Source organism: Ammospiza nelsoni, chromosome 34 (genome assembly GCF_027579445.1).
Source record: "Ammospiza nelsoni isolate bAmmNel1 chromosome 34, bAmmNel1.pri, whole genome shotgun sequence".
Classification (NCBI taxonomy): Eukaryota; Metazoa; Chordata; class Aves; order Passeriformes; family Passerellidae; genus Ammospiza; species Ammospiza nelsoni.
The window spans coordinates 1,134,922-1,151,023 of record NC_080666.1 but is presented as its reverse complement, the minus strand read 5'-3'; the positions used below and the strand labels follow the sequence as shown (position 1 = coordinate 1,151,023).

Here is a 16,102-nt window from a genome sequence, read left to right as displayed (position 1 = left end):
GTGCTGCCGTGTGTGTGCCTGCAAGGATGGGGCACCTGTGTGAGCTGGGGGAGAGGCCAGGGATGCAGAGGGGGATGTAGTTGGCAGCTCCATCAGGACGCTCTGGGACGCTGCCCTGGGCTGTCCAGCGCACTGGGGATGGATCAGCCCCTGCTCTGCTGCTCATTCCCCTCTCCCCCAGGGCCCTTGCAGAGCCCCAGCCATGCTCTTTTCCCCCAGCCTGCCCACAGCCAGCCTGGGGCTGCTCACGGGGGTTTTCTGGGCAGAGCATTGGCCTGGCCGTGTTCTTACAAGAGCCTGGGCAAAGAGCCTGGAGCCCCCAGGCCCGGGGCTGAGGCGTCAGCGCTGCCCCAGCAGTGCCCATGGCCTGTCCCTGCTGCAGCCCCGGCACTGCCACCCCCAGGGCTGTGCCCGGCCCCGAGAGCACTCAGGCCCTACAGCAACACCAGGGCCACCAGGGCAGTGGGGCAGGGCCACGGCAGCAGCACTGGCAACACCAAGTGCTGCTGCTGCTGGGCACAGCTGCTCTGCCAGCACTGATCTGCCCCCAGCTCTGCACACAGACATTGCTGCTGCAGCTCCAGAGAAGGCAACAAAAGGGCGTCTCTGCAGAAAGCTTTGCTCGGAGATTCTTTAGATCCTTTAAAGCCACTGAGAGTGCAGCCCCTCATTGACACAGTCTGTGGGCTCAGGGAAGGTGGAGAGAAACAAAATGAGAGATGGCACAAAGAATGACATTTCTTTGTGGACATTATGATAAAATTAATATAAAGAAAAAAAAAGCCTCTATCAAGCCATCAATAACATTACTTTTATTTCACGTCATTTGTAGAATTTGGCCAGCAGTTTAATGTCTCTGAAACCCTCCAGTCATCAGTCTTCTCACTGCAGCCTTGAGCTCCTGGTTCCTCAGGCTATAGATGAGGGGGTTCAGGGCTGCAGGCACCACTGAGTACAGAACTGACAGGGCCAGATCCAGGGATGGGGAGGACATGGAGGAGGGCTTCATGTAGGCAAATATGGCTGTGCTGATGAACACAGACACCACAGCAAGGTGAGGGAGGCAGGTGGAAAAAGCGTTGTGCCGTCCCTGCTCAGAGGGGATACTCAGCACAGCCCTGAAGATCTGCACATAGGAGAAAACAATGAACACAAAACAGCAAAGTGCTAAACAGCAAGTAACAACAAGATATCCAAATTCCCTGTGGGAGTTAGAGTGTGAGCAGGAGACCTTGAGGATTGGGGGCACGTCACAGAAGAACTGGTCCAGGGCATTGCCATGGCACAGGGGCAGGGAAAATGTATTGGCTGTGTGCAGCAGAGCATTGAGAAAGGCACTGGCCCAGGCAGCTGCTGCCATGTGGGCACAAGCTCTGCTGCCCAGGAGGGTCCCGTAGTGCAGGGGTTTGCAGATGGACACGTAGCGGTCATAGCACATGATGGTCAGGAGGAAAAGGTCTGCTGAGATGAAGAACATAAAGAAAAAGAGCTGAGCAGCACATCCTATGTAGGAGATGTTCCTGGTGTCCCAGAGGGAATTGTGCATGGCTTTGGGGACAGTGGTGCAGATGAAGCCCAGGTCGCTGAGGGCCAGGTTAAGAAGGAAGAAGAACATGGGCGTGTGCAGGTGGTGGCCGCAGGCTACGGCGCTGATGATGAGGCCGTTGCCCAGGAGGGCAGCCAGGGAGATGCCCAGCAAGAGGCAGAAGTGCAGGAGCTGCAGCTGCCGCGTGTCTGCCAGTGCCAGCAACAGGAAGTGCCTGATGGAGCTGCTGTTGGACATTTGCTGATCCTTGGCATAAGGACCTATTCATGGAGAAAAAGACATTGTAGAGATAGAGGAGACACCTGTAAGCAAAATCAAATCAATTTCCCATACACTGTCCCCTGTAACAGACACAGGCCTCCTTTTGTGTTCAAGAGTTCTGCAGTTTTCTTTTTAAGCTCCCTCCATTCTGTCCTGGTATTCTTGGATATCATAAACCCTCAGCATTTTTGCTGTCCCCAGGGAAAATACAGTGATTTCTCTGAGACAAAGTGATGAGTGGAGACTAAGGGGAGGTGGTCTGTCATTCTGATCTGTTCAGATTTTCTCAGGGGTTTAAACTTTAGCAGGTGGAGGGTGATCAACTTCCCATGTTTTTTCCCAGAAATGCCTTAATTACTGCTGAGAGCAGATGGATCCCCCACAGCCCAGCTCCACATTTGTGGCCAAGGGGTCTCTTTGCTCATTTCACCAACCCAGCAGAATTTTCAGTGTCACAACACATCTGCCTCTCTCCGCCAATCTTATAACTCAGAGATGCTCTAGGACAGGTTTGAGCCAGGACTGGAGCTCCCAGCCTGGACTGAAATCTCAGGGAGACTTCCAAGTGTCCTTATGCTGGCATTGGATTAAGGGAGATGCAGCTCCTTCCCTGGCTGCACTGACAGCATTGCCCAGAGCTGGGCACTGGGGACAGCGTCACCCTGAGCCAGCTGTGACCCCTGCCAGAGCCCCCAGGGCCAGAGCTGCTCCATGCGCTCTGTAGAGGGAACTGCGCCCAGGGCTGCAGAGCTGCCCCACAGTTCTGCTGCAGCTCTGCCTGCACAGGAGGGGCTGCACGTCTTGGAGCCCTGGCCCTGAGGGCAGAGGCTTGGCTGGGGCACAGGAGGGAGGGGGCTTGTTCAGAGGGAGGGGCTGCACTGGAGGGGATCCTGTGGGCATCTCTAAACTCTCCCTGCCACAGCATCTCTGGGTATTGTTTTCTCTCATTGCCTGATCTTCTCTCTGCTTCCTGCAGATTTCCCTCCTGCAGGTGTTTCCCTGTGCCTGATCTCTCCCTGCCAGCACTCACAGACCCCAAATATCTGTGCACTCTCCTTGGCCTGACAGAATCCTGCCTGTTTGCAGGGCACTGGCTGGAGGCAGGTTCTATTTGCAGCTTGGAGAAAGAACAGCTCAGACTGAGCCTGATGGGTCCAGCAAAGGTGATGCTGGTGCTGTCCATGGTCAGAGTGGCTGCAAGCATATTAGGGATCTCCTGTGAACCTATTGATCACTAAAAGTAACACTTCAGATGTTTCTGGCATTTGTCAGAATTAATATAATTCATAAGCAAGCTTTAATATTTATCTCCTCTTGGCTACCATTCTCCAATAGTAGGAAACTGAATACCTACTTAGTTATTGTAAAAGTCCTCATTTTTGTTAAATTCATTATTTTGGAAATATTCTATGACTGATCAGAACCCCTCAGTATGTCAGACCTTAATAAGCATTTCACCTCCCCTGCACCAGAAATACCCAGAGTTGTACTCACAGAGTCTGTAGGCATTGGGTTGTTGCAGCTTCAGGAGATGGCTCCAGGAGCTGCATCTGCATTGTCCTGCAGCCAGAGGTTCCTGTGCCAAGGGCTGGCAGTGATTGTGCCCCAGGCACTTCTCAGCCCCTTCCCAGCCCTGACTGATTGAAGCTCTCTGGGCCTCTGTGCTGTGCCCCGGGTGGCTTCAGGCAGTGCCCCAGCCCTGCTGGGCTGGCAGAAGAGCGGCTCATCAAGAGAAATGTGCTTTTGAAGCTCCTCTTGGTTACCAGGAGCTGCCTCTGTGCCAGGAGCCCAGCCCAGCTCAGCAGCACAGACACAGCACCAGGACTTCAATGAGCCTCTGGGGCTTTGTGCTCAGGCCATGAACATCAGTCCCTGAGAGGGAGATGAAGAAACCTCTCCAGAACTCCAAGGCAGAATCCAACTCCAAAGTTTCTTGGACTTTTAATGGGTCCCACTGGGAGATACCACTGAGAAAGTGTCCCCAGGCCCCAGGCAGAGCAGAGAATTGGAGGCAGTGATGACAGGTGGGGACAAAGAGTAGCCAAGTCCTTGTGCCCTGGGGCAAAGCAGGGTCTGTGCCACCAAGGGCTGTGATGAGACACCTTGTGCTGAGGCCCTGGGGCCTCCTGGCACAGCCCCAGCCAGGTTGGGCACTGTCAGCCCCTTGTCCTGCCCTCAGCATACCCCCCCAGCCCACATCCCAGTGGCCTCAAGGATCTGCTAGAAGGAGTCCCTTGGGAGTCTTGCTCAGGAATGGCCCTGAGGGCTCCTTCATGCTCCCAGGGATTGCAGGTTTTTGAAAGGACTTTGGGTTTGGCTTTTGCCTTGGAGTCTCTGAGAGCTTTCTGCAATCATGGCCTCCAATTATCTGCTTTAATTATTCCCTGGAGAGGCTTTGTCAGTAACAACACTCAGTGGGGCTCATTAGTACTTCAGCTTACTTCAGTTATTTTAAGATACTTGGTGTTTCCCTTTTGATACAGACTCTGTGTGAAGTTTGTGCAATCATGGCCCCAATTATCTGCTTTAACGAGTCCCTTGACAGCTTTGTACTGAAATCAGTGGGGCTCATTAATGGCTTTAGATACTTAAGGTTTTTAATGTACTTTATGGATTTAAGAATACTTTTAGGGACTTTTAAGGTGTTTCCTTGCCCACACTGAGTCTCTGAGAAGTTTTTGTGCCATCCTGTCCTCCGATTCTCTTGTCCAAGGAGTCCATGAGGAGCCTGTGTTGGGTATCTTTCCCCTTTCTGTTTTACAACAAATATGGAACTGAAAGAATTTTGTAAGACTTTCTAAAAGCATTCAAACAATCAGGGGAAAATTAAAAATACAATAACAACCACTAAGAAAATTAGTAGTCCTGTTTTAGCTAGACATTATCCAACCCTTTAGTCTGTTTGACTGGAAGAGATTATTGAACCAGTCTTTTTTTTCCACTTGAAGTTTCTTGAACTCTTCATTCAGTACTTGAATGCTCTTGTGGATTGACTCGCTGCAGCTGGAGAGGTTCATGCAACACATGCCCTCAGAGTCTACACAGCCATGCCCATGTGCCCAGAATAAAAACTCTATCGCTGTTCTGGAAGGTACCATGTCTGATGGTCTCTATGTCTGAGAGCAGGCCGCTCAGGGTGAGGGAGTAACATCGGTTTGCTTAGTTAACAGGCACCCAAGATGGTCTGATTGTCCTAAAGCTTTAGCTGCAGCCACCCAAGGTAGTCCAAATTGGGGGTCCTGTGATGCGATACCTGGATTAAAGCTTGCAAAGCCATCTCTTTGATATCATCCAATACTTCTCTGGGGACACCTTCTACTTGATCATCTAGTCGGCTTTGCTGTCCTTCTCCAGCTAGATGGTTGATTGTCAATTCCGCCCTTGCCTCATTATTAGCATAGTCTGCTATTAATTGATTTAGTAAACACTTCCATCCCCCTTCCCACAGGTTGTATTCTGTAGGCGAAAACAACACGGTCCTAATACATTTTAAATCATAGGGAGTTATGATGTGCTGTAAACATGGCCCTCTTTAGGCCATTTAAACAAGCTAAGTCTTTCCTATGCTCTTTAGCTGCCCTACACAGATCCTTGATTTCCCTGTAAACTAATGGCTGACACCTGGGATTCTGCCCCCTTCTTTCATAACATACCGGGGCAACGAGGAGTTTCAAGACTATTTGCCAGTGTCCTTCCTTAACTGCTTCCTTCCAAATCCTTTCCTAGGGACCTTCTGGGGTTGAGGGGAAAGGTGGCTCTGGGGAATCCAAACTGTCTTCCGGGGAGGAACTTGGAGGAGAAACATTTGGTTTAGAAATAGCGTGACAGTTGGGCTTAGTATCTGTGACCACGGGGTTATATTATTGCTGGAGGGTGAGGCAAAGAGCACTGCTATTTTGTCAGGTGTTGGGGAGGAAGGGTCTTGATTTACGATGGCAGACTTCTGGGGTAGAGTTCTGGAGGCACAGCCCAGGGTGAAGGTGGAATGATTGACAGTAGGGACATGACCCACAGTTGTGGCGATGGAGTTTGGAGGCTCATTCAGGGCAGAAGAGAAGGTTGTGGTAGCAGGAAGTGGAGGAGCCAAGATGGAGGGAGGATGATCCGGCTCCCAAGCCACATTCAGGCTCCTTCCATCTTGAGTCTCCAGGGCATGATATTCCAAGACCACGAGGCTGTTGCCATCTTGGACCATTGTGGAAGGTCTGAGAAAGGCATGTTTGAGGGGAGGTCCTGAGTTAGGAGTGACCAACGGATTCAGTTTTTGAGACATTGCTTGCTGGTGAAGGGTCTCAAGGATGTTATGGAAGATGGGGAGCATGTGGACTGCAATGGGCTCCCTTTTGATCGAAAGCTTGAACAGTTTAAGTCCCACTTAGTCTTAAAATTCAGCGGTATGGATTTCAACAGCAGAGGCATCTGGAAAATTTTTAATGATCCACCTCATGATTGATTTTAATTTGTTCTTTGAAAATATTTTGTCACAATCTGTTAGAATTAACTTAAAGCATCCATATATGCTCCTTTCTACTTTGGACATCTGGCTGCCCATTTTTCTCCTTCTCCAACTTAGGGGCAACAGCCACCAGAGCACACCAAATCAATAATGGGACTTGGGTGCATATTGTAAAAACACAGTGGCAAAATGGGCAATAAATGTCTTGCATTTCCCCAAACCCACCTGCAATCCTATACAGGTGAAACCGTTTTTGCTCCTCCCGATCCCGGGCCGAGGTCCCTCGAAGAAACAATGAATCCACCAGGCCTGCACAATCCAAAATCCCGGGGAGCACTGACCTATCCATCAGCTAACCCCAGCTGACGTGACTGGCACAGGGAGGCTTGAATGTCATGGTGCCTGTTCGTGTGCCAAATGTCACAATAAGGGTGGCTGCGACAAACCTCTCTGAGTCCCTGACTTCAGCAGGGCGAGGGTGGCAAAAATGAAAAGGAGTGGGTTCAATGGAGTTTCCCAAAAAGAACTTTAATTACAGGGTGAAAAACAATAAACATGGAGAAGTCGAGCACGGTACGAGGGGCAATATCCTAAAACCTGAGACAAAGAGGAAGTCACAACATAGACACTTGGGGCTAGAAAACTAGAACAATAACCATATAGAAGAAACAAGTAACCAATAAACCAATACAGGAGTAGAACTTGGACAACTTAGCATAACAACACTAAAGGCTTATGGGAAAACTCTCAAGCTCAACCCAAGTAAATCGAATCATTCCTAGAACTTGAAACTCACACCCAGTTCTTCCAGGGTAAAATCTGTCTGACTCTGAGTTACAGCTGGGCTAACTCCCACACCGCTGCTTTGCACTGGCCCCTTGGGATCATGCGGCCAAACAGAGCCACAGTGCTATCCTTGGTTCCACAAGGCTCTGCAGTGTCACAATGGCCCCTTCATTTCACAAGGCTCTCAAATGTCACATTGGTCTCCATAGGAAGGAAACCACAGAGTCCCAATGTTTCAGGAGCTGATGAACGGCAGCCATCAGAGGCCAAGGCAAGCCTGACCTGTCTGTCCTGGCAGGTTTGCTTGGAGCAACCCTTGGATATTTGAAATTATGAATGCGGAGTCCTAATTTAGAACATTTGTGCCTGGAAAAGAAGGATTTTTTTTTTCCATACAAAGAAAAGCACAGAGCCCTTTCCAGTGTTTGGAAAATAGATGAGTGCTGCCACTCAGGAGTCAATGACCAGCCAGACTTGTCTGTCCTGGCAACTTTAGTCTGGCAGCAATCCTTGAATACACAGATATTTGGAGGTGGAATAGGAATTTTGGCCATGGATGCCTGGAAAAAATGGACAGTTCTTTTTCATAAAAAGAAAAGCCCAGAGCCCCAATGTTTCTGGGGCAGATGGAAATGGCCTTCCACATTCCAAGGTCAGGCAGACCTGTCAGGTGACACCTGGGAAGCCAAGGCAGCCACACCTATTTCATGTTCCCTTGGTTTCACAGGGCCCTGCAGTATCACAATGGCTCCTTGCTTCCATGAGGCCCTCAGGTGTCATAACGGCCACTTGATTACACAAGTCCTTAAGGATCTTAATGGTCTCCATGGCTAAACAGCGCCCCACAGAGTCCCACTGTGTCCAATGGCCCCTTGGTTCCATTGGGGCCCAGTAGTGCAACAATGATTCTCTTGGTTCCAGAACTTCCCATAGTGTCACAAGGGCCCCTTCCTTCCATGAGACCCTGCAGGGTTACAATTGTCTCCCTGATTCCATGGGGCCTTGCAATGCCACAATGTTCTCCATGGATCCACAGTGCCCTGCAGGATAACAATGGCCCTTTGGCTCCACAAGGCCCTGAAATGCAGCAATGGCCTCTTGGTTCTACAAAGCCCTGCTGCTTCACACTGGCTCCTTGGGACCGTGAGGCCCAACTGGGCCCCATGTTCTTGGTTCGAAGAGAACAGAAAGATGTTCTTGGTTCCACGAGGCCCCAGAGTGTCGCAGTGGCCCCTGGGATCCATGTTACCCTGCGGGGTCACAATGTTCCTCTTGGTTCCACAAGTCCCTAAGTGTCACCATGGCCCATTGGTTCCACAATGCTCCGCAGTGTCACAATGGTCTCCATAAGAAGGAAACAAGTGAGCCCCAGTGGTGCAGGGGCAGTCACCAGAGAAGCAGTCACCAGAGGTCAAGTTTAGCCCAACTTGTGTCATCCTGGTTTTTTTTAAGATTTTCTAAGCCTTCTGATGTTGACATTCTTGTAGTGAACTTTCTCACGCGCTTTCTGTAAGTAACTCATTGTTTCGCATTCCTTTTATGGAGGAGGAGAGAGTTGAAGGGCTGTTGATTTGATCAGTGTCATTGGAGAGGTGGCACTGTCACCCTCCAATCCGCTGTTACTTTTGGAAAACTATAAATGTTGGAGTCAGAATATAAACTTCACATTTTTTCTTCATCTTGAGAACAGCCATGTGTGCTTCTGTTCTTTCCTGTCCTCTAGTGACATCAGGTGACTGCCAAAGTGTACTGCAGCCTAGGCTGAGTCCAAGTCTGGATTGCCAGTGTGGTTTTATTGTCCCCCCTCTTTGGTGCTTTGCCTGCTGTTCTTGGGGTAATGGCAACCACTGTGGGTTTCAAGGAGGATTCCCTCATTTTGGATCTCTGGAGGGGGGGCCCTGCAGTGGAAACAGGTTTCTATTTCCTGGAATGATTTTGACCGATTGCTTCTGTGGGCCCGAGAGCGAGGGCTCTTTTTGGACACTGCAAATCCGTTCTCCAAGGAGGAGTGGTCTCTTGTGGGCATGCACCTCATGGAGGCCCTCTTTGATGATTGCACCGTAGATGTGGGATCACTGCTGGTGCAGTGGAAAAAGTGTGAGGATCTTTGGCGGGGGTCTGGTTCTTGTACCCCTCGGAGTTCCCAGTGGAGCCCTTCTGTCTCGGACATGGACGAGGGGAAGTTTGAGTTTCTGTGCAATGTGGAGCTCTCTCCCCACCCTGGGACGGTCTGTTCGGGGACAGGTCCAACTGGGGAATGGCAATGGTTGCCCCGGGGTGGATTTGGCTGTGCCAGGCTCCCTTGTGCCGCTCTGCAGTGATGCGACTCCACAGGCTGCACCTCTCTTGGCACCCCTCCCCTCCTCCATGTCGGGGACAGGGCCCCGCACCGGTCTCATCCTGTCGCAGACATCTTTTCATTAAAACCCTTCCATTAGGAGTTTTCCTCCCGAAGCTGAGACCTTTCAGCAACAAAGTGTAAACAATGGTTATCTGCCGCTGTGCAATGCAACAGGTGGATCCGTGATTGGTCTCCTGTGGATGTTTGGATTTACTGACCACTCACGGCAGAGCTGCTCTTGCTCTCTGATGAGACACAGATCTTTGTTATTCATTCTTTTCGATTGTATTCTTAGCTTAGCCTTCCGAGAAACCTTTCCCTTTCTATTACTTTTTAGTACAGTTAAAATGTAGTATATATATATAATAAAATAATAAATCAAGCCTTCTGATCATGGAGTCAACATTCTTGTCTCTCTCTCATCCTGAAAACCCTTGTGACCACCGTCACATCGTCCCAGTCCACACTGGGTTTGCAGGCCGTGCTGGTACCTGTGCCCGCCAAGGCGCCCCCTGCCAGGGCTGTGGCACAACAGGGCGCTGAGGTATTTACATTTAGTGTGAATGCCGACATGGCTGGCGGTAGGCCGGTGGGTGCCTGGGGCCGTGGCGCTTCCTCACCGAATTTGTGGACATTTTTCTCGTGCCAAGTGACCGTGCGTCCGAGGAACCCCGAACGTTTCTGGCAAGAAGCCAAAACCAAGTCCAATGAGATGTCTGAGCCTGCCTCCTCCCGGCATCTGCAGGGTCATGGAGGGGGCTCCTTTGGCTGCAAGGGGTGAAGGGGCGAGTGGTGTTGACCTGGCTCCCAGTCAATCATCTCCTCTTGTTCCTGTGGGGCCCATGTACCTGGACACAGCAGGTGCTGTGGCTTTGTCGGAAGATCCCCAGGCTTTCCCTATGCTCAGGGGTGTTACTCATAACACCCATGAACCACTTTTGTATAAGCTGAAGAGGGAAGTCCATGATGCGGTTGCTCAGCATGGTTTGGGGTCTGCTGAGGTTATGCAGACTCTCGGGAAGGTTGTTATGGATGTGCTGACACCTCATGACCTCTGTCGTGTAGCACATTCGCTTTTTGACTTTGTGCAGTAGTTTGATGTTTTTGAGACCAAGTGGGCTGGTTTGGTGGCCCAAGCTGTGCTGCAGAATGCTGCGCTGGCGCCGCAGGACCCCAGGCGTGTGGATGTCACTGACATGCTGCTGGGCACAGGGCTTTATGAAAATGCTCAGGGGCACGTTGGCTTCGATCCCCTCCGAGGCAGCCATTTGCAACCATTGTCCAGGGGGATGATGAGCCTTTCATGGCATTTGCAGCAAGGCTGACTGCGTCTGTGGAGAGGCAGGTTTCTGATCCTGTGGCAAAGAGGATTGTGATTGCAAACCATGTGAGGTGTAATTGGAATGATGCTTGTAGTAGGGTCATAGTGGCTCTGCCTGGTTTTCCTACTGTCTCTCAGATGGCGGAGGCCTGTGCGGACATCATCCCCTTGGGTCAGAAGTTGGCTGCCGTGGCTGCCGCTGTGCAGCCAGTCTGGGCAGCACCGCAGGCTGGGCGGCCACAGCAGGGGACCGCGCAGGCTGGCAAGAAGCAGGGGAAGAAAGCACAGAAGTTCAGATTTCCCATGTTCCTATGCGGTCGGTGTGGAAGGTCGAATCACATGTCCAATATCTGCAAGGGGACTGTTCATGTTAATGGCCAGGCGTTGCCGTGCTCGGGAAATGTGAAGCGGAGCGCGCAGCAGGCACGTGCCCAGACACAAGCTTCTCTCCAGACCCCGAAGACGATGGAGGTCTCCTTTGCCGGCTTGCAGCCAGCACCCGCGGATCAGCAGGTCTGGATGTCTGCACCACAGCAACAGTTGTCTTAGAATCTTGTAAAATACACAAGGTTCCCCTGGATTCCTTTGATCCCTTGGGTGGGGGCATGAGTGCTCTCCTGATGGGGAGATCTGGTGCCACCCTTCAGGGCATCATTGTGCACCTGGGGCTCATTGATGCAGATTTCACAGGGCAGATTTGTGCCATGGTCTCCACACCCACCCCCTCCCGTCACGATCCCGAAAGGGACACAACGTGCTCAACTTGTGCCTTTTAAGTCCTCTGTTGGCAGGACAGCTGACCAGTTGCGTGTAGCTGGTGGCTTTGGACACAATGGGCCGCCTCAAGTTCGCTGGCCTGCTGTCCTGACCAAGGACTGTCCCGAGATGCTGTGTACCCTATCTGTTCCTGGTGCGACGCCATCGGAAATCCACCTCCGCCGGCTTCTCGACAGCGGTGCTGATGTCATGGTTCTCTCCCTTTCAGCCTGGCCCCCAGAGTGGCCCCTGGATCCGGTGGGGACATCTGTCGCGGGTCTGGGAGGGACGGCGCAATGCTACGTGAGCCTGGTGCCCATGCTGGTGGCAAACTCAGAGGAACAGACAGCCCGGGTTAGGCCTCATGTTACTTCAACTCCTCCCGGCCTCTGGGGGAGGGATCTTCTTCTCTCTGGGGGTGTTGTAGGAAGGGGACCAGGACAGCAGGTGGTTCATCACTAGTCCCATTTATTGAAGAAAGCATCAAGCACTTATACAGCAAATAATAAGCTTATGAATATTCTGTAAGCCAAGCAATCTATTGGTTAAACTATACCAGGAACTCTTCCTCATTCCTTAGGCGTTACATCTCTCTTTTCTCATGTCTCTTTTACTATTTGTTATCCTACTAGAGCTAGGCCCAAGGACACACTATCTCACAGGTGCAGGACTTGGAATTAGTCGCAGCTTTGTAATTTTCCAATCTCTAGCAGCTAAATTCCCAACATCTTCCATGTTTTTATTTTTTTAGAAAAGCAAAATTCTATGGGCTAACTGTGTCACACTCTTTGCAACACAAAAATAGGCAATTCTAACAACTAAACAATATTCTCAGCTAGCAAGGTTTCTCCCTTACAAGGGATGTAAGCCAGGGAAACAAACAGAAAAGGCTATCACTATTTATAAGATATGCTATATAACAGATACAAAAAGGATTCTATGTGCTACAAGGCTCAAACCAAACTCAGGTGTGCTAATACAACTTACAAAAATAAGCTAAAGGAGCAACATATGCACAGGTTTCACCTGCACTGATTGTCTCGCAAGTTTGCTTTCTATTCTCAAACAGCAGATATACTTCAAACAGGAATGGCTCTACTCACAAATGCTTCTGATTGTCCTTTTTTAACTGGAGTTTCTCTGATGTTCACAACAACACTTCGCACACAAGTCATAAAAATAAACGCCTATCATAAAAGGATAAATCTATCTAACATCACTTAAACTTAATAGTACCTAGACTTAAAACAATTAAACTTAAAACATTTAAACTTAATAGAAGTTAACATTACCTAAACTTACCTTTACTTAAACTTAACAGATTTTTAAATCAACAGAACTTACATGTAAAATCACTTAAATCGAACAAAACTTAACAAAACTTAACTGACTTTAAATTCTACATAACTTAAACCTAATATAATTTAAACAGAATCTAGCTCTACTTAAACTTAATAACACTTAAACTTAACAGGAGATAAACTTAACAAAACTAAACCTTAACAGAATTTAACATTTGATGGCACTTAATAGATAATTTACCTTAAACTACTTAGCAACGGATAATACTTACTATAGAAATAAAATATAGCATTTACTATAACTCACTTACAGGCCTGACTCTAAAATACTAAGCTAAAACAACTTTCTTCATGTGTTTGCTACAGCGTTTTTACACTTGAATGCACTGAAACATAAGGAGTTTTTTCAAGGTATAGCTGTGGAAAAATTCTTTTGAATTCAGTGCTTGCTTTTACATCTACCACGTCCGAGCAAATCTCAAAGAATACAAAAAGCACACTCATTACATCTAACTTATCCAATCACTGGCACTGAGAGAAGGCTGAAGAAGCTTGTCAAGAAGTCAGAAGCAAAACTCCAAGTCCCTTGGAGCATCACTGGGCCCCACTGAGGGCAGGGAGTGCCAAAGGCTCCCCAGGGACTGCTGAGAGCAGATCCTTGAGGCCAGGATTGCAGGCAGCCCAAGGCTCTGAGCAGGGAACTGCAATGCTGAGCAAGGCCTGGGCTGGTTGCGGGAAGCAGAAAGGCCAAGCCCTGAGCCCAGCCTGGGACAGCAGGGCCTGTCCTTCACAGGTGGCTCGGGGCTGTTTGTGGGCCAGGGGCATGTGAGGGACAGCAAGGACAAATGGCATCAACCTGTGTGACACTGCAGATCCTCATGGAACCAAGGGGCCAGTGTGACACTGTGGGGCCTCATGGAAACAAGAGGCCATTGTCAGCCTGCAGGGCTGGAACACCCCAAAACACTGAAATGCTGGGGGCAACCAAAGGTTCCTTGACTTGAGTTTGGTGCACAGGAGAAACATCAACCAACTATTGTCAACATGGGCAGATGCAAAGAATATTCTTGGTAGCAAGGGACCCACAAGGACCATCAAGTCCACCTCTTTAGTGAATGGCCCACACAGGGATTGAACCCACAGCCTCGGTGATACCAGCACCATGCAAAAACCAGCTGAGCTAAGATGTCCAAATGACAATAAATTTTACTGGGAAAATATCAACAGTCAAGGAACTTGGGCAAAGGGTTTATTACAACATCCATTTCAACATAAAACTCTTATCAAAGCATTAACTTCATTAACTTAGCCCATTTAACCTAAAGGCCTTCAACCCTTAAGATGTTTAGTTACCCAAAATGTTCCAGGTAAGTAGTATTATAAGGAGAACAAATAGAGAACATCAGAAAGACAGAAGATCCATAGAAAGACACACACATAGGTACCAACTACTCAGCTTCCAGCTACACCAACAGAGGAAACCCAGGAGAAACTGGGATGCAGGCCAGGGACTGGCCTCGTGCTCTGGCTTTTAATCCCCTGGGCCTTCATGGGCCTGCCCCTGCGGTGGGACTGCCAGTTGCTTGTCCAATCAGATTTAGGGTAGCACCGGCTGGTAGTGTGTGATTGATTGACTGTCGACGGAAGGAGACCCAGACATCCGTTGATCATCATAGGCCCAATTTTATTGATCAGTACGGCGGGTTAAATACAGTTAATAATAAGCTTCATACATATTGCAAAAGTTGAGCTCAGGATTGGTCAGCTTACATATCAGCATCTACGCCTACTTCTACATTCCTATGGTTCTACTTTTGATACTTTCTACATATTCTCAGGATATATTCAGGAATATCTCTACTCCCTTTCCTCATGTTGCAGCAAGGTCACTGCTGACCTTTCCTTTTAGCTTGCTGACTGCTGGCTTTTCTCTTTCAGCTTAACCAGCGGCATTATTTCAGCGTGGCCTTTCTCAGCTAACCAATTATTAATAAATCTCTCCACATTTCCCCTGTTTTCTTCTTGCGCAAGGAGATTAGTTTGCCATGTTTTTGCTATTGTACGGCTAACCATGTTTTGAATACAGTTAAAGATACAAGGCAAAATAAGCAAAAACAGTAAGATTACACCCAGCAGGCCTATAGCATAGATCACAAGGTTCCTCAGCCACGGTCCAAGTCCTAAGCCTTTAAGCCATTCGTCAATTCCTAAACCGTCTTCTTCCTTAAGTTTGTGAAGTCCCTGTTGCAATTCTTTTATCTTAGTGTGAATGGACACCGAATGATCAGACAGATTCTTGCAACACATTCCCTCAAACTCTTCACATCCATGCCCTTGTGCTAAGAGCAAAAAATCTACAGCAGCTCTATTCTCCAAAACAGCATGGTTAACACTTTGCACATCTGCAGTTAACATGTCTAAAATTTGTGATGTCTTGTTCAACTCATCCCTTGCCCAGCATCCTAATTGTTTTGCTAAATTCATAGCTTTATTGGCAGATCCTCCTGGCATGATAGTTGAAACCACCACCTGTTTGAATGTGCCCCAAAACCGTGGATCTCCTATCTTGCTGCAGTCTAAGTCATGTATGCTACGTTTTTTCCTGTTTGAATTTTGACTCAGCTGCATTAGCAAGGACACATTAGGGTGAAACAGTGACAATTTTCCCAAATAACAGGGTCCACCCTGTGGTTTAGCTGGTATGCCATTCCACGCCCTGTCTCCACAAATCAAAAATATTCCTGCGGGTAATTTCATTGGTGCTGTGATATTTGTGCCGTTACACTGATTGTAATGCTGTGGAGAGAATTCACTCACATTCAGGGATGAATCTAGGGTGGCCCATGTTTCTTTAGGTTGGTTTAAATTCTGAGCACCCGAAAGTCTGAAGCTAAACCATCCACCAGCTGTAGTGTTAGATACGCTGGCATTTGTACTTCCAAAAAGATCCAGTTCCTCAGGAGGAGAATGCAAAGAGGTGTTAAGTGATTGGATTAGTAAGCATTGACGATAGCCATCACTCTGACCTGCAGTATACCCTTGTTGCACCGGCAATGTGATGTTTGACATGTTAGACATACATAAGGTTTGGTTGTTTATCAAACTGCAAAATTCTCCAGGAGACCACACCGGAAGTCCCACCAGGCATGTTCGAAATGGGTTAGTGACTCCTCCAAGACTAAGACAAAGTGATGATTGGTTAGTTTGATTAGCAAGTGTCACCCATAAATTTTCCCTTGGTTGACTAAAGTGTGTTATTCCTACTGCTTCACTTGCTACAGCATTGAGCAGTATAACAAGAACAAACCTCATTTTTCTTTCTGCTTGCTTTCCT

The 16,102-nt window shown here is 48.7% G+C and overlaps 1 protein-coding gene across 1 annotated transcript; it reads right to left on the bottom strand.

The window, feature by feature from the left end:
• Positions 1 to 847: 847 nt before the first annotated feature.
• Positions 848 to 1,783, bottom strand: LOC132085944 (olfactory receptor 14A16-like). Its single transcript, XM_059491408.1, has one exon. The coding sequence runs from the start codon at positions 1,781 to 1,783 to the stop codon at positions 848 to 850; it is 936 nt and encodes a 311-aa protein (XP_059347391.1).
• Between the last annotated feature and the right edge of the window lie 14,319 nt (positions 1,784 to 16,102).

Bases quoted from the DNA above. Each gene is read 5' to 3' on its own strand.
- LOC132085944 (XM_059491408.1), bottom strand. From the start codon at position 1,783: ATGTCCAACAGCAGCTCCATCAGGCACTTCCTGTTGCTGGCACTGGCA.